The sequence below is a fragment of the Thalia democratica genome, chromosome 9, assembly GCF_965202585.1.
Source record: "Thalia democratica chromosome 9, ktThaDemo2.hap1.1, whole genome shotgun sequence".
Classification (NCBI taxonomy): domain Eukaryota; kingdom Metazoa; phylum Chordata; class Thaliacea; order Salpida; family Salpidae; genus Thalia; species Thalia democratica.
The window spans coordinates 5,207,425-5,225,968 of NC_139173.1; the positions used below are offsets into that span (position 1 = coordinate 5,207,425).

The 18,544-nt window shown below is 23.0% G+C and overlaps 1 protein-coding gene across 3 annotated transcripts in view; it reads left to right on the forward strand.

Annotated features, from left to right (window-relative positions):
* The first annotated feature begins 482 nt into the window (after positions 1 to 482).
* The window catches only part of LOC145844003 (AP-3 complex subunit delta-1-like), a 31,717-nt gene continuing 13,655 nt past the window's right edge, over positions 483 to 18,544 (forward strand). The window contains exons 1-14 of one of the 3 annotated variants that reach the window (XM_082951307.1): positions 483 to 591; positions 1,856 to 1,951; positions 3,191 to 3,271; positions 6,817 to 7,005; positions 7,942 to 8,071; positions 8,525 to 8,670; positions 9,530 to 9,603; positions 9,886 to 9,935; positions 11,784 to 11,833; positions 12,338 to 12,358; positions 12,576 to 12,624; positions 12,747 to 12,892; positions 13,387 to 13,535; positions 15,547 to 15,676. In XM_082951307.1, the coding sequence (XP_082807433.1) occupies positions 496 to 591; positions 1,856 to 1,951; positions 3,191 to 3,271; positions 6,817 to 7,005; positions 7,942 to 8,071; positions 8,525 to 8,670; positions 9,530 to 9,603; positions 9,886 to 9,935; positions 11,784 to 11,833; positions 12,338 to 12,358; positions 12,576 to 12,624; positions 12,747 to 12,892; positions 13,387 to 13,535; positions 15,547 to 15,676 (1,407 nt within the window). In that variant the 5' untranslated portion in view covers positions 483 to 495. The remainder of the gene's footprint in view (positions 592 to 1,855; positions 1,952 to 3,190; positions 3,272 to 6,816; positions 7,006 to 7,941; positions 8,072 to 8,524; positions 8,671 to 9,529; positions 9,604 to 9,885; positions 9,936 to 11,783; positions 11,834 to 12,337; positions 12,359 to 12,575; positions 12,625 to 12,746; positions 12,893 to 13,386; positions 13,536 to 15,546; positions 15,677 to 18,544) is intronic. The other 2 variants (XM_082951308.1, XM_082951309.1) reach the window with 2 other exon arrangements.

The following is an 18,544-nucleotide window of genomic DNA, read 5'->3' on the forward strand; positions in this document are numbered from 1 at the left end:
AATTGCAGCTAAAAACATCACTTTTAAATTTATAATATTACATATAAAACTTGATATGTTCTACCATACTACCTTTTAATTATTTTTTATTATATTCAAAATTCTTTGCATTATCTATGATTAGATCTATTGAACTGTTCATATTATGCTGTAGATTTTACTATTTATTATTTAAAAAAAACTATATTTCATCAAGCTGAATAAAAACTTCTGAAGTAAATCTTAAAAACGTGAATTACCAATGAATTTTAGAATAACTGAAGTACAAAACTGTAAAAATAACTAATTATTTGTAAAAATTCTAACTAAGGTTAAATTAGTTTTACTTGTTTTTTTTATAAACCTTATGATGTTTTTATCAGACTGTATTTAATAACATTGCTCTTAAAAGTGTGTAACAAAGCATATATATTTCTCTAGTGTTGTGTATAGATTTATTATATTACATTATATATAAAACTTAATTGTAAATTATCAGACTGTATCATAATAAAAATGGCTCTTAAAAAGGTGAAGGGGAGTATAGATCGGATGTTTGAGAAGAGTCTGCAGGACCTGGTGAGAGGAATAAGGAACCACAAAGAAGATGAAGTTAGTTTTAATATGTATGAGCTCAAATTATTATTTTCTAATTAAATTAGTGTTCAAAGTTTTGCTTTTTCAAATATCTTAAAAGATTTTGTTTAAGTTAAAGGAGTCAGAAATTACAAGGAATATGAAGTAAACAATTATATTCTTTATTTATATTTAATCAATATAGATTATTAAGTTTGAACAAAGGTTTTGCTGTTGTTCACAAACTTGTTAGCAAGACTAACACTATAAAACTGTAATTTTCTAAACAAATGCAAAATAGCATAGTAGTTATAACTATATCTGGTTAAATATTTAATAATGACAATTTTGTAGAGGTTTTGTATTTAAAAGTGTTTTATGAAACAAGTTATGATTTATGAAAAGTTGCAAAAGTTTGCATTTTGATGTTAAACTTTTTAGTATTTTGTATCTTTTAGCATTTAAATTATATAGCATGTCTACAACTGTTTAGCTCTCTTCTAAAGACTAAACTTTTTGTTTATTCAAACCCCTCTATATTTAAAACAGTGTTGCCACTTTACCTGGAAACCTGGAATTTGATAATTTTTGAAAAAACCTGAAATTTTAACAATTTTCACATTTTCAGTAGTAAAATTTCCATTTGACTCAAAAAATCTATCATATAAATAAATAAAAATTTATCTTCATCAAATTTTTTTTTTATTAAAAAACATATTTAAGTTAGCTTTACAGTATCTTTTCAATGTTTTTATACTATTAAACACAGTTTCTTACCTTAAACTTAACTTTAAACTAAAAATTGACCCAAAAATGTGTACTTTTAAAATCCTGGAAGAAATTTGGAAAACCTGGGAAAATTTTTGAAAAAACGAGTGGCAACCCTGTTAAAAGTAAAAAGCAATTATTTTTTAAATTGTTTTCTAGTAACACATCTTTTACTTCTATTAAAGTAATAATCAGTGTTTTTTCAAGGCAAAATTTTCATTAAGTTTTATAAGTAACATTTTGTTAGTTCAAAAATAGTTTCTAACTGATGATAGGCATATCTAGAAAATACAACAATTAAGTCACAACTAATTTTGTTTGAATAATATTTACTGTATTTTTTTAAGGCGAAATTTGTGTTTAGTGTTTTTATAGCAAACTAAGATGACATGATATTAACATATTCTTTTAAGATAAAACTAGTGCTTTTATAAACATTTATTTATGTAAACGGATAAACAAGTACTTAATGTGTAATTCTACATTTGTGATGAAGCTTTGGGTTTTTATTTTAAGCAACAATTTTTTCCAGGCACAATTTGTTTCACACTGTATAGACGAAATCAAGCAAGAACTGAAACAAGAAAATGTTGCTGTGAAGGCAAATGCAGTAAGAAAGCTCACATACGTCAGTAGTTTTTTATTATTTTTATAGTTATATAATTTAGTAATTGTTGTAGTAATTTTATACACTTCAGACTTTATTGCTTTATTACACATAATTTTTCTACAATAAAAATCTGTGAAATGATAAGTTTGATGTAGTATAAATTATAAAGTCAATTGTTCTTTTTTTTTTCTTGTTAGATTAAAGCAATATGTAGGTTTAAAACAGTATATAAAAAAATTACTATTATGTTTTAAGTACTTTAGTTTTTTAAAATGCCTTTTTGACTAGTATATTTGGATACTTAAATATGTCAGTAAATGCATATTTTTACAATTTACTACAAACAATTGTAATAAATACATTAGTTTAAAAATTGACTTGTTACGGCCGTCAAAGTAGAAATACCATTTTTGATTTTAATTTATGTTTTTATTGTCTTTTTTTGTATTATCAACTTCTACAAATTTTCGAAACTTCAATAAGTTAAAACTTTAAAATTATGTTTTCTTAATAACTTTTGTGCAAAACGCTTTCACTGTTTTAAATACTTTAAATATTGTTTTTATTTTAGAGACAAAACTCTATTCACTAAGATTTGTTTATATTTTTTGATAATATATTTACAGAATTTAAATTTCTACACTGTGCTTCTACACTTGAGTTAGTAAATAAGAAATTTTGAAATACGTTTTTTTATATATTCTACGTTTGAGTGATTTTTTATGAAAATTCATTTACCTTTAAAAAACTTGTAAGTTTATCAAAAATTGTTATGTTGCAGTAGAGACTATTGCAAATAGGAGCAAAAATCTCCTATTTTAGATTCTTGCTTTTAAAGCTCTTGCACTATTATAATATGAAGCATGTAGGTATAGATAATATTAAATGTTGGTATGTTTTGTTTTATGGGCTTCTGTTTTAAGTCGTTGAAGAATGGTATAATTAATAAACTTCATTTTGATCATTTTTTAATAAGACTATTGTTTCAGTTAGAAATGTTTAGATACAGTATTTCTTTATGTATGTATTAATATAGTTTAACTTTTGAATTATTTGTTAAAAATATCAACATAGTATAGGTGTTAAAGTATAGGTGTTATATAATCAAGTTATTAGATTTCATTAATAAATTTGTAATGTAATTTATTGTTAAGTATCACCTGTATAATTATTATTGATGGCGCAAAACACCTCAACTTTGTTGATGATGGCCGTAATAAATACTGATTAAATTGTTAAATAATCATATTATTACAGCTACAAATGATCGGATACGATATAAGTTGGGCTGCCTTCAATGTGATAGAAGTTATGAGTTCTGCTAAGTTCACTCACAAAGTAAGTTATATAACTGAAATTGTAAATATATATTCAGATAAGCATAATTGACAAAGTCTCTTATGCTTGTTTTCTCAAGTTATAATTATTGACTTTATTGATAACTATTCCTTTTTAACAAAATTGAAGAGTAATAAGATAAATTATAACTTACTACTTTTAAATAAATAAAATTGTTAAAAGATAGAAGAAAATTCATTTAGTTATAAAGTATGTTACATAATAATAAAGTTTAATATAATTATGTATTTTAATAAAAATGTTAATTTTTTATGCAAGTATTTATTGTATAATGATTAATAAAAAAATTAACTGTGGATTGGCTAAATGTTAGCCAGTCAATTTTTCCACAGTGAAACATAACATCTTCTAATAAATTAAAGTTTTATATAGAATCACATAAATAAAAAAAATAAAAAAATATTATATTAAAAATTTAACAGCGGATAGGATCCATAGTAGCTAGTCAGTGTTTTCACAATGAAAACGTAATTATTAATAAAATATTAAATAAAAACAGAAGTATGATATATAAGTATAAAAAATATGATAAAACATATTTTTTAACAGCGGATTGGCTACATGGTCAGGGTTGCCACTCGGTCAAGAAATCAGGAAATTTCGGGAAAAATTTTAAAAAATGACAAAAGTCAGGAAAAGTCAGGAAATTTGATAAAGTATAAAAAAAGTCAGATTTTGTCAGTTTAAATTTACAAAACTTCTTGTTTTCCAAAGCCTTCAAATGGTAAAAAATAATAAAAAGTCAGAAAAAAATTCCAAAATTTTCCTAGAAATTTACAAAAATATTAATATTATTTCCAATGCCTTCATCTGGTATAAATTAGTAAAATATCCTTCACAAAACTGCAAAAATTTTCTATTAACATATTGAACAAGTACCCTACTTAACAAGCAGATTTTGTAAGCTTTTTAGTATTGATGATCTGTAGCAAGGACACTTCCATAGTGAAGCTGTGATATATACACAAAAGCATAATTTTAGAATCAAAGTGTTTTTTGATTAAGTAAATAATTGAGTTCTTTATAACTAAGAAGTTAGTTTAGTACTTTATGTAACAAGTTAATGTCTATACTTTACCTCTTAAAAATTTTTCAAAGTTGTTTAAATTTATAAAATAACTTATAAGAGAGGTATATGCTAAGATTAAATTTACTTATTATTTGTATTTTTTGTAGAGTAACTTAAGTTTTCAAAGTAAATAAGAGTATATTTATTTGTTACAAATTTTATACTAAATGATAAGAGGAAATATTTTATAAATAAAAGTAAAAATAAATGAGCGCCAAAATAAATGAAGCCCACAAGTTGTGGCTTGATTTAGAGAAAAGATTCTCTTCAACAAGTGTAGGGGCAGCAGATGAGAGCGATTTAAATAAAATGAGGCAAATGATTTTAACTGCCAAGAAAATGAAGCGTAATGCAGTTCAGATGAAGGAAACCATATCTTCATTAAATGAAGAGGTTGAAGTGCTAATAAAAAAAACGGAGAAAATAAATTTTAGTACATACATTTAAAAAAACAGTATTTGATTAAGTTCTTTATTGTTTTAATGTATTAACTGTAAAAGTTCGTTATTGTTTTAAGGTTTGAGTTGTGAAAGCTCCTTATTGATTTAAGGTTTAATTGTAAAAGTTCCTTATATGTCGTCGTTTATTTAGATACATTTATGCTAGGAAGTTCTAAAAAAATGTGTTCTTTATTGTTTTAAGGTTTCAACTGTAAAAATTTGTTATTGTTTTAAGATTTTAGTTGTGAAAGTTTGTTATTAATTCAAGGTTTAAGTTGTAAAAGTTCCTTATATGTCTTTTGTTTGTTTAGATACATTTATCAGGGTTGCCACACACTCAGGGAACTCAGGGAATCTCAGGGAATTTTCAAACTGTAGAAAATCTCAGGGAAACTCAGGGAATTTTGGCATTTTTCTTTTAACTCAGGGAAACTCAGGGAAGTTTTGATTTTTTCTCTAAATTTCAGGAAAGTTTTTGAAAATCTCAGGGAAATTTTTTTCTAGATCTAGAATGAGGTTTAGTTAATCCAGTTTCAATATTTTGTTCAAAAGTAGTAATTTTTATTATTTAAGTGGTTATTTAGAATTTTTTTAGCCTTGCGGCTAGTTCTTCAATATTCTTAGTATTAACATTGTAGTTTTTTTAAGTTTTAAATTTATATTTACTTAAGTAAAATCAAACAGTTTAGAGAAATGAAAGTTGTTGTTACCTATTCATTGGAAAGTTCTAATAAACTTTTTTATTTTTAGTTACTTATGTAGTTTAAAAAACACTATGTTGTACTATTAGTTCTTATTTTTTAAATAATAAAGTTATTTGTTATTTGTTTACAACTACTTGTTTTCAGTAAAAAAAATTAAAATGAATACACATTAGTGTTGTATTACTTTTGTTAAAAAATTAGAGGTTAAATTTTTGTTTATAAATAATAATTTCAAAAGTAGTAGCAGTAATGGTAATTAATTTTTTAGTGTGTGTGTTTTAATATACTTTACAACTTTTTTGCAGATTTAATTTAAAAGCTTTTTTAAGTATTATGAGTAAAGTACAGTTTAAAACCTTGTTTAAAAAAATTTGGCTTAACCATGAAGACTTCAAAGATTGGTTACTTGAGGATGTAGACAAAGAGAAGTTTAAATGTAAGTGGTGTGATGATGATACACCAATGGCCTTATCCAACATGGGTATAAGGGCATTGAAATCGCACAGTATGTCGAAAAAACATCTTAAATTGAAAGCCTATAAGAGTAAAAATAATGCAATTACTTCTTATTTTGGTGGGGCTAATAGTTCAACTAGTATATCAGCTGCAACTTCTTCAACAGCTGCTGAAATTTTAATTTTTAATTGGTTTAAACCTTTTAAGATTGAGTTTTTGAAAACAGTTTTTTTCATAAACTTAATGCAGAAGCATACACATACAACCTTCCTTTTATTATTAAAGAAGTAAAATGAGAATGAGGTATTAATAATTTGTGTTAGAAGAGAATTTTTTTTTTTAAGATTTGAAAAATACTCAGGGAAATTTAAGGTTACTCAGGGAAATTTTTGGTCACTCAGGGAAGATTTTTTGGCTCAAAGAGTGGCAACCCTGATTTATGCTAGGAAAAGCTAAAAAATTGTGTCTTTTTTCAGACAAGCTGTGTTTATAAGGTAATAATACAAGTATTTTGCTAATAGAGCTGTTTAATACAAACATCAATCATACACAGATGGTTTAAGTGATGCACTGGAAGTTTGATTATAGAATTCAGCAAAAAACTGCTGTTTTTAACCTCTATTAAAATTAGATTGAAAGCTTTATATAGTTTTAAGTGTTAGATTATGTATTTAAGAATAAGTTTTATTTAAGAGCATGATTTAGAAAAGTCTGGAAAATTTTGGTAAAAAGTCAGGAAAAGTCAGCTTGATCAGCGGCAACCATGCATGGTAGCTTCTCAATGTTTCCACAGTGAATGATATTTTATAAATAAATATAAATAAAATATCAAAATTCTATTTAAAATTTAAACAGCGGATTGGCTACATGGTAGCATCCCAATGTTTTCACAGTGAAACAGACGTCCTCATGCTTGTCACGAATCTCATCAAAAAGGATCTTTTGTCATCTAATTTGTACGACGTTGGGGTGGCGTTGTCAGGGCTCAGCTGTTTTGTTACTAAGGACCTCGCCAGGGATCTTAGCAACGACCTCATGTCCCTTGTAAGTTTGTTTTCATTGTGACAACTTTTCTGGTTTCCGAAGTTTAGAAAAATAATACTTGATTATTTAGTTTATAAGTTATATACATTTTTGTAATTGTTTCGATAGGTTTTTAGTTTTTTATAGTTTTAACAATCACTTATTTCATAGCAAAAATTTTTTTTTTTTTTTTGTTTCTTGAAACTTGTAGGTTCAATTAATTCTTTATCTCCTGACATTTATCTGTTTATTTTAAACACTGTCTTGATTTTCTCATTTTATATTACTAATCTCTATAATCAAGAATTCTTTTTTAATTCAAGAAGTTTTGTAAAAAGTCACTTAATTACTTTAGGTAATTTTTAACTTATAAAAAATGATAATGCTATAATTCAAAGACCTTTTGGAATTTAAATTATCACATATTATTTCATATGCTTTATTTAATTATTGAAAATTTCTAATCTAAACCCAGAATTAACAAAAAACTTAATGTTTAAAAAATGATTGAAAATTTGAAAACTTTGAATTTATGAAACCATTTTTACCCTAAATTTTTAATGGAAGTTGTTACACAAAACTTTTAGTTTAACACTTTGAAGAAAAAAAATTCCCTCATTACAAATAATTTACTTTAAATGCTAAATTAACTCATTAAATGTAGAATTTTGTAGTGATGTTATCAATAATTTGTATTTGATACAACTCGTTTTCAATATATTAACACTACAAGTAGACTTTTTCACAAAACTAGAGTTAAAATCTTATAAAATACTTTTACACTTTGTTAATGTATAGTTAATTCATATTTTTGTAACATTTACTATATTTTAAAGGTTTTTTTTAATAAAAATACAAAAAAGAATTATATTAACACTTTTATTAACAAGTATGTCTCAAACTAAGCTTAACATTACGATTTTCATTGAATAACTTGTTAATTTAATAATTTCACAGATGTCTTCAACAAAACCTTACATTAGGAAAAGAGCAGTCCTAATTTCATACAAAATCTTCCTGAACTATCCTGAAGCGTTGAGACCTGCTTTTCCAAGGTTGAGAGAGAAACTGGAAGATCCTGATCCGGGTGAGTTGAATGATTATTAAAGTAAAAAAAAGTAAAAGTTTAATATAAAAAAAACTATAACTATTTACTTAAAAAGTCATGTAAAATTTGTTTTAATGACCAACAATTAAAAGAATTATTCTTACAATTTTAAATATGTGTAAACAAATAAAATATTTAAGTTCTTTTTAAAAAACGGGTGTGCCACAACCTTTTTATGAAAAAAATTAAAACAACCAGTTTTGGAAAATTTATAAGGTTTAAATACTACTTAGCAATAATTTTTACGGTGTTAAATTAACTATTTATGTATTCAAAAAAAACACATTACCATAGAAATAGTCTTCTTAAATGTATCTTGTTATTACTTTAATATTAATTAAAACTGTTTATTTAAGTATACAATCAGCAACAGTTAATATGTGTGAAGTTTATTTATTTAAAACTATTAGTAACTTAATATTGTTCGTTTAGGTGTACAATCTGCAGCGGTTAACGTTGTGTGTGAGCTGGCCAGAAAAAATCCCAAGAACTATTTGTCACTGGCTCCCGTGTTCTTTAAACTGATGACATCTTCCAACACTACCAACAACTGGGTATTGATAAAAGTCATTAAATTGGTGAGTTTTTATACTAATTCATATTGTTATTTACTTAATTTATATTATTTTAATACTTACAATTGGCTTCTTGTTAAATATAAAAAATCAATACGGCAGTTTTTGTGTATTCACGTGTTAACTTTACTTATGTGTAAAAAAGTACTGCTATTAAATCTGGGCACTTATTAAAGTTTTAAAAAAGGTTCTTTATTTAACTTAAAGCTAATTTAGTTTATGATTGTTGGTTTAAATTTTTAAATATTTTGTACTGCTTGTTTAAGTAATGATTTCAATTAATAAACTTAAATCGGTTTGTTCTTAGTTTGGCATTGAAGTTTAACTTTATAGAATAATTAATGGCCATATATTTGTATGCTTCAAAATAAATAAAAATTTTAAGTACAGGGCCCATATAGCTTGAAAAGAATATATGGTAATACATAATTATATTTTATAAATTTTTATAAAAAACATAATTTAAGAAATGTAGTAAAATGTGAATCTTACACTATATATCGATAAAACTTAATATTATTTGATAAAAACTGTAGTGTAAGTTATGAGGATTTTCCTTATAAAGTTAAGGTTTTAGGTTTTTTGTTAACTTAAACTTGTTTCTTTTTATGAAAACATTTTTGTAATGAATATAACGATTTATTAGTTTGGTTTACACAGTTTATTACCATTAATCTTTTTTTTGTTATTACTTATTATTTATAACCTTTTAAGTACATGTATAATATAAAATCTGTAAATGAAGTTATTTTAGGCTATGGCTACCTGAGGTTCAATTAAAATTATTGACAAAATTCATTTATATTTAGAAATTTTAATATTTTTTTGATATGTAGATATATTAAAAATTAATTTTTTTTAGTTTGGAGCTTTAACACCTTTAGAGCCGAGACTTGGAAAAAAATTGATCGAACCTCTAACAAATCTTATACACAAGTAAATAACTTTATAATTAGCTAAGATAAATCACACTACTGTAAATAAAACTACAAATTAAAACAAATTTCTGTACAACTTTAATAATTTTTCATTAAAAATAAATAAAAGTTTCAAATGCTTATTTGATTTTAATAAAATTTATATGTTAACTTTTTAAAAGTGTTAACTTACATAGTTTAATGGTGATACACTGCATATTTAAGTTTAGTTTAAATGTTTTTGTCTCATTTCTTGGTCAAAATTATCAGGTTTTATAGTTAAAATAATTAATTTTGACAGCACATCAGCTATGTCCCTACTATATGAATGCATCAACACTGTTATACAAGGTATTTATAATTGGTTGTACATTTATTTATTTAAATATTTATGTTTAATTGTTTGATCATTTAATTCTAATAATTTTTCTGTTAGATTTAAAATTATAACTGAGATACAAACTAATTTTCTTTTCGTTTAATGCAATTAAAGTAATACATTTAATATATTTAGTTCACTTAACATTTAATATACTTAAATTTATTAAAGAAAATCACATTGCCAATATTTTTGAAATTACTTTTATTACTGATTGTAAAAGTTTCGAACGAAAAATTATCGTTAGAATATTTTATTTTTTTTAGAAATATTTTATTTCCTAAAAGTTTTGAACATATAAAGCTCGTTAGAGTGTAACAACAATTATTTCAAATACTTTTATTTACTAAAATAACATTGTTTTTGATGTGAACGTAAGAAAAATACAAAGAGTTTATTAAGTTTTTGTATTTTTATTATCACAATTTTAATCAACTTACAATAAGTTTTAATATTATATGCATGTTTACCATAAAGATTTGTTATATACTTTAAAATATTCTCGATACAGGGTTTCCAAAAAGCCTGGAATTTAACAATTTGGCAAAAATAACTTGAAATTTGAGTAAATTTGAAAATAACCTGGTAAAACCTAGAAATTCGAACAAAAATAAAAAAAATCTTGGAATTTTAAACTATTTTAATATGTAAAGTAACGAAATTTCAATAAGATAAAAAATATATATCATATATAGCAAAAATAAACTTATCAATAATTTTAACTACAATATATTTTAATATGAATAATAAATTTATATTTTTTTCATGCTTTAGACAGAGTTGCCACTTTACCTGGAAACCTGGAAAAACCTGGAATTCGACAATTTAGGCAAAAATAATCTGGAAAAACCTAGAATTTGAGAAATTTTGAAAAAAAACTGGAAAAACCTTGAAATTTGAACAAAATCACTGGAAAAACCTGGAATTTTAACAATTTTCACGTGTTCAGTAGTAAAATTTCGATTTGACTCAAAAAACCTATCATATAAATAAAAAAAATTCGTCATCATCAAAAATTTTTTTAAAACATATTTAAAAATAGTTTTACATTATCTTTTCAATGTTTTTATACTATTTAACACAATTTCTTACCTTAGACTTAACTTTAAACTAAAAATAGACCCAAAAATGTGTACTTTTAAAAACCTGGAACTAATTTGAAAAGCCTGGAAAAATTTTTGATAAAACAAGTGGCAACCCTGTTTCTATAGTATTGTTATATTTAATTACAATATATTTTAATATAATTATATTTTTTTCATACTTTCTATAGTATTGTTATGTTTAACTACAATATGTTTTAATATAAATAATATTTTTTTTCATGCTTTCTATAGTATTGTTATGTTTAACTACAATATATTTTAATATAAATAATATTTTTTTTCATGCTTTCTATAGTATTGTTATGTTTAACTACAATATATTTTAATTTTTTTTTTTCATGCTTTCTATAGTATTGTTATGTTTAACTACAATATATTTTAATATATTTTTTTTTCATGCTTTCTATAGTATTGTTATGTTTAACTACAATATATTTTAATATAAATAATTTTTTTTTTCATGCTTTCTATAGTATTGTTATGTTTAACTGCAATATATTTTAATATAATTAATTTTTCTCATGCTTTCTTTAGTGTTGTTTTCTAATTGCAATATATTTTAATATAATTTTTCTTCTTCATGTTTTCTATAGTATTGTTATGTTTAACTAAACTATATTTTAATATAACATTTTTTTTCATGCTTTCTATAGTATTGTTATGTTTAACTACAATATATTTTAATATAATATTTTTTTTTCATGCTTTCTATAGTATTGTTATGTTTAACTACAGGGATGCAAGATCACAGTGCTTCGATACAGGTCAGTTTTATTGTTGTAATGTAAATATATATTTTTAATGTTGTTTGTAAAGTAAAAACTGTTGTAACATAAGGTAATCAGTAATTTTTTGTCAAAACATAAATATAAAAAGTTGCTTTGAAATAATTACAAATAAATAAATAAATTATTTTGAAATAATATTTATTAGTGTTCTAAAAAACCACTTGTACTACATTATATAAAAGTATTAGTTTTTTCCTGTTTATAAAAAAAGTACAAAATAGAGATAAAAGTAAATCCTTTTTAAACTTTATAACCATGATTTTTTATGAGTTCTAGTTTTTGTAACAATACTGCTGTAAAAGTATAAGTACCACTTACAAATAATTAAAACAAACATTTCATCTAAGCAAGTTGTAAAATGTGAAAGTTTGATGAAAATTTATTGTTTTATGTATGCTATTGTTACATGTATTCAGTTATTTTATGTGTATATTTTGTTTCTAAATATATTTGTTGTAAATGCATGTAATTTTTATGCAGGGATTTCCAGCAATTATGAAGGTAAGCATGTTTTGATGTTGTATCTTTTTGATAAAAAACCTTAACATAAATTTGATTTATTTATTTAGGCTACTAAAATAATAAAGTTGCATACTTTAAATATGTAAATAACATAAACATGTATTAGAATTGTTAAAACTACAAGAAGAACTGTTATCTCATTCAAGTTTTTAAAAGTTTTTAATTTAGTTGTTATTCATCAATTGTAATTTAACAGCTTTGCGTGCAGAAATTGAGGATTCTTATCGAAGATTCTGACCAAAACTGTTAGTATTTTTTTTAAATAATTTTCTGTTTACATAATAAATTAAAATAATATTTTGTACTTCAAAGTATGGTATCTTTATATATAGTTTTAATGATTTTGCACAAGTTTGTATTTTTGCAGTAAAATACCTAGGACTACTAGCTTTATCCAGGATCTTAAAGAGCCACCCAAAAGCAGTCCAAGCTCACAAGGATCTCATACTGCAGTGTCTAGAAGACAAAGATGAAAGTATTAGGTTGCGGGCGTTAGATCTCATATTTGGAATGGTAATAATAACTTGATGTATTATGATATTTAAGTTTTTTTAACCTTTTTTTGTTTGGGATACACTAGTTTTATAGGTTTGAAATTATTTGTTCCTTGGACTGGTGACAGTATACTATACATACTTTGAAAATGTACAATTGATATACTTATAACTATATAGGATGAATCTATTTAACAGAGCAATTTATTCACTATCAAAAAAACTTTTTTTTTAAACTATTTGTTTACTTAATTTCTACAAATTAGAACTTGGTGTAAAAAAAAATAATTAAATTTAAAATACTAAAAAAGGTTTAAAAAAAAAAACAACAATTTGCAAAGTACTTGCTATATTAAAAAATTAATAAAGCAAGTACTATGCAAATTGTTGTATTTATTATGTTCCAACAAACTTGATTCATTTGGATTACTTTTAACAAACGCATGAGAAATTAATATTTTAGAATATAAAAATAATAAAACCACAAACTAATAACTTTAACCAACTAAACAGGTATCGAAGAAAAACCTGATGGAAATAATACAGAAGTTACTGGTTCATGTACAAAAAGCCGAAACAATACAATACAGAGATGAACTTATCACTAAAATTATTGAAATTTGCTCCAGAAATAACTTCCACTTCATTACTAACTTCGAATGGTCAGTGTGTATTGGATATTTTCAAATAGTTTTTAAACGCATTTTATTCTTAGCTTAAAGAAGTAAATGTTTTCTTATTTCATTCTTACCTTCAAAAAATGTTGGAACATTACAATAGTTTGTTCAAGTACAAAGTTTACTTTTTAAATTAATTTTTAATGGTTAAGTCATTAATTAGTCTTTTATACTAAGTCAGTTGCTTTATGTATAATTTAAAATAAAATAATTTAACTTAGTTTGAAAAAGTAGGTGTGATAAATGAATTTTGTCTCATCCCTAAACTCTGAATAATAAATATTCAAACATTTTAAGAGTTTATTTAAATTATAAATTTATATTTTCATTTATTATTTCAATGATTAGTGTTTAATTAAATACTGTTTTCATAACTAGTGTTTTTTATTGTATTATTAGAATATACATAAAGATGCACATTTGTAAATGTAATGTAAAGATACATGTTTGTACACTATCAGTTCTTAAGCATTATTTTATAAACCCATTGCAGTACTTCATCAATAAATTTGCATACTTATATCAATGAAATTTTAATAAACTTTAATAAATTAGTATAACTTGTTAATGTTTTTTATAAAGATGATTTGAGAAATAGTTTTTTAATAATTTCCTAACATTCTAAGCTAAAATATTGGTTTAGTCATGCTTAAATGATATGGTTTAATGCATGCTTATTTTAGTTTTTTTAATTTTGTTTAGTTGTGCATAATGGTTCTATTATATAATTTGCTTTTTTTCTATGAAACATAAAACAATAAGCTTTTAAAGTGTAACTACAATAAAAAATTAAATATTAATTATTCTTTAGATATATATAGAAATATGTTTTTTTAAGTTTACATCTAACCAGAACGTGTTTTTTATCTTGTGTTCATCAATTTACATCTTAGTGTTTTAAGTTTAAAAAATTAGTTACTACTTTTAGTCTGCAAAAATTAATTAAAATAATTTTTCAAAGTAAGTTCTAAAGTGTTTTTAATTAATTTTTAAAGCTAAAAGTTATTTTTAGTCAAAGCATAAATGTTAGTTAATAAGAGAGAATTATTTATTGTTATAGTTATTGTTTATTTAGTTTCCTGCCTATAAATCACGTTTTTTTACTTTGTCTAATGTTTAATAATAAGACTTTAACTTACTATATTGCTAGTAAAATTTAAATTATGTAATTTGTTTATAAAAAGGAAGTATGTTTTTCTAAAATGGTGTTATTTGTTTAAATAACTTGTTTATGTGTATAATATTCTTTTAAGTAAAATGTTTCTACTGTAATGTATTTATATAAAACTGTGAAATTTAACTTTATAATACAACTGAAGCAGATAAATTAATTAGGTTCCGACTACTTAAGAATTTGCATAAGTATTAAGTTGAACGTTTTTACGTTTTAAATTCATAGTAGTACTTCTTGTAATAATCCAAACGAACTTTGAATAAAAAAATATTAACTAATATACCAAAACAATTAGTTAGTTTATTTGTAATTTTATATCAATTAATATTTATACATTAAATCTTATGGTACATAACAGTTGTTTTAATTTAATGTTTTTATAACTTCAGGTATATAACAATTATTGTTGTATTAAATAAAGTAAACATTTGAAAAATACATTTTTTTTCTTTTAGATACATAACAGTACTTCTTGAAATAAGTAAGGTTAACATATGAACAATACTTTTTATTTTACACGTTTATATATTTTATTATTAAATTTCAGGTCTATAACAGTACTTCTTAAAATAAGTAAAGTAGACATATGTACAATACTTTTTATTTTACACATTTTTATATTTTATTATTTAATTTCAGGCATATAACAGTACTTATTGATATAAGTAAAGTAGACATATGTACAATACTTTTTATTTTACACATTTTTATATTTTTTATTTAATTTCAGGCATATAACAGTACTTATTGATATAAGTAAAGTAGACATGTGTACAGTACTTTTTATTTTAGACATTTTTATATTTTACTATTATATTTCAGGTATATAACAGTACTTCTTGAAATAAGTAAAGTAAACGGAACTAGTCGTCATGGTTCAATGGTTTCAGCACAGTTGTTGGATGTTGCAATCAGAGTTAAGACCATAAGAAGTTTCGCTGCTAATAAGATTGTTCGTTTGTTTTATATATTTAAATAATTGAAGATATAATAAGGTTTGCTGGTAACAAAAATAAGTATTGGTTTTGTTTATTCGGCTAATTAAAAATATAAGAAGCTTTACAGGATCAATAAAAATCTTTAATAAATCCAACTAAGTTAGAAATGTAAGAAGCTAATAAAACTTTTTATTGGTTTTATATAAAATGATATATAAGTGTAGTCTATAAGGAGCTTTACTACTAACAAAATTGCAAGATTGTTTTATTTAGTAATAATAAATAACTTTGAGTTTATAAGAAGTTTCACTGCCTGTAAAAATCTTTATTTGATTTATATATGAATAATATAAAATTTATATAAGAGTCATTATTGCAAATAAAATCGTTTGTTTGTTCTATATGTGTTGTATATCAAATAAGTTAGGACTATAACAAGTTTCGCAGCCAATAAATTTGTTTGTTTATCTTAAATTTAAAATAATAAATAAGTCAACATCGTTATAAGTTTTGCTGCTAATAAAATTGTTTGTTTTATGTATGTAGTAATTAAGTTTGTAGTTATATTTATTTCGACTTAAATCAAACTTGAAAAAATATTATTATAACAATTATTTATATGAATAGAATATTGTAATGTATTAAGCTTCAAACAAAAATCTCTGATAATTTAATAGTTTTTTTAAGTATCCTTCAGCAATTTTAATTTATTACTTGTTTGATAAAAGCAAATATTTTGTTATCAATCTCTGATAAAATAAAACTGTTTGTGGTCTTGAAATACTTCAACTCAAAGTTAGTTGAAATATGTGTTTTATAAAGTTTCAATTAATGTTTTAATTTAATCACAAGTTCACATACTTAACCTACATAACAATTAAAATGTAATCAGTTAAACAGTTAAAAATGTTGATTTAGTTATTAACGAGAGTAACTTTTTTAAGTAAATAATATTTTTAATGTTTTGAATGATAATGTTTAATTACTTTTTTATCAAGTTTAACTGTTATTTAGCTTTTTTAATATTAAAATGGTAAAATTACGCAATCTTTTCAACTATAATACAAAGTTTCAGTAACCTAGTATACATTTGATGAATATTTTTAATATTTAAATAAGTATTAACAAAAAATTATATGACCGATATATATAGGTAATTTGTTATTTTTCTTCATGTCACGCTAAATATATCCGGTTACTGGAAAACTTAAAAAAAAATCACTTTTTACACTAATCTGTTTTTAATAAATTTTCTGTGCTTTTAAGCATTACACTAAGTTAAAAAATTGATAGATTAGCATATCTTTTTTTAGTTTTTTAAAAAGTTGTAAAAGTTTTACAAAAATTTAAAGTTATGTAAAAGTATTGGTTGTACATTTAGAAGCTATGCTTAATTATGATAAGCTTTTGATATTAAAACGTAAGATACTATAAAGTATCTTACTAAAAACTTTACTTCAAACTAAAAACTATAAAGTGAGATACTAAAAAGTAAAATAAATTTTTTTGTAAAATTTTTTGTTTAACCAATTTATATGTTAATGAATGATATAAATATTATTATTTTACAAAGCTCGAATTTTATATAAAATGTTTAGTCATTTAACAAACATTAATAAAATAAAATTAATTTTGATGAACCTTAAACAATATGTTTGTAATTTAAATTAAATCACCCATACAGACATTCTCAAAGTATCTATTTTAAAAAATGTTTTTTTATTGCGTTTATTGAAACAAATTTGAAATTAATAAGTATAATATCGAAAACATTATCTTAGTTGTAGTCAGGTTATATTTTATTATTTTGTGTATTTATAATATGATATAAGCGTTTTTAAACTTTTATTTTTAACTTTGAACTTTTATAAAAATTAATTATTACAGATTGTTTTGAAAAATGATGTTTTTTTACTGACTTAAACTTTTACTTTTTCTAAATTTAACACACAAAGTAGTTGGAAACAAACTCAACAAAACATTAAAAACAGTTCGAAATTTTTAACCTTTCAATAAAAAAAGTTAAGCGAACGCAATTGTGATTTTAAACAGGAAAGTAGAAAATCAATAACAGAATCGCTTAAAAATTCGTGTTTATATCTCTCTCTTTAAAACTTCTCTTTAACTTAAAGCGCCTTGATTACTTGAAAGTCAGCAGTTTGTGTGTTTACATGCACTTATTAGCTAATGCAATGTTCTGGTTTAAAAGAATGATTTGAACAACACAATATTTTTTAAAGTATTTTTTTTACAATGATTTGTTTACCCATGCTTTAGTTTATAATATAATTAATTAAATTAGTTGTGATTCTGTTATTTTTACTATTAAAAGTTTTTTGCAATAGGTTTTAAATATTGTACTTGTTTTGTATTTATTTACATTTATTTTTTTTGCAACAATAAATCAATGCATCCGACAACATTTTTGTCTAAAGATTTTAATTTTTACAAATAACAACAGTAGTTGTTACTATATCATTTATTTCATAGTTTTTCAAAATTTTGTGATTAAAACTAAATATTCTAATGTTAATCATTTTATCACGGTCAGAAAATCTGCAGTAAATAATATAAACCATTCGAAATTTATTATAAAAGTTACGTTAAGTTTTGATAGTAGAAGTATATAAATTTTGAAGTTAAATATTTAAATATTTTAGGGTTTTTAATATAAATTTGTAGTTTTGAAAGTTACTGTACGGTCTGTTTATTGATTACTTTAATATTTTCATTGATTTACGAAGCAAAGTAAAAAACTCAATTAAAATACAAACTATAAATGAACTACAACTATTAATAAACAATAACTAAACAAATTAAATACAATTGCTGGTTATTAGATTTCAATTATATTCAAAATTCAAATAAATTGACATATTTTG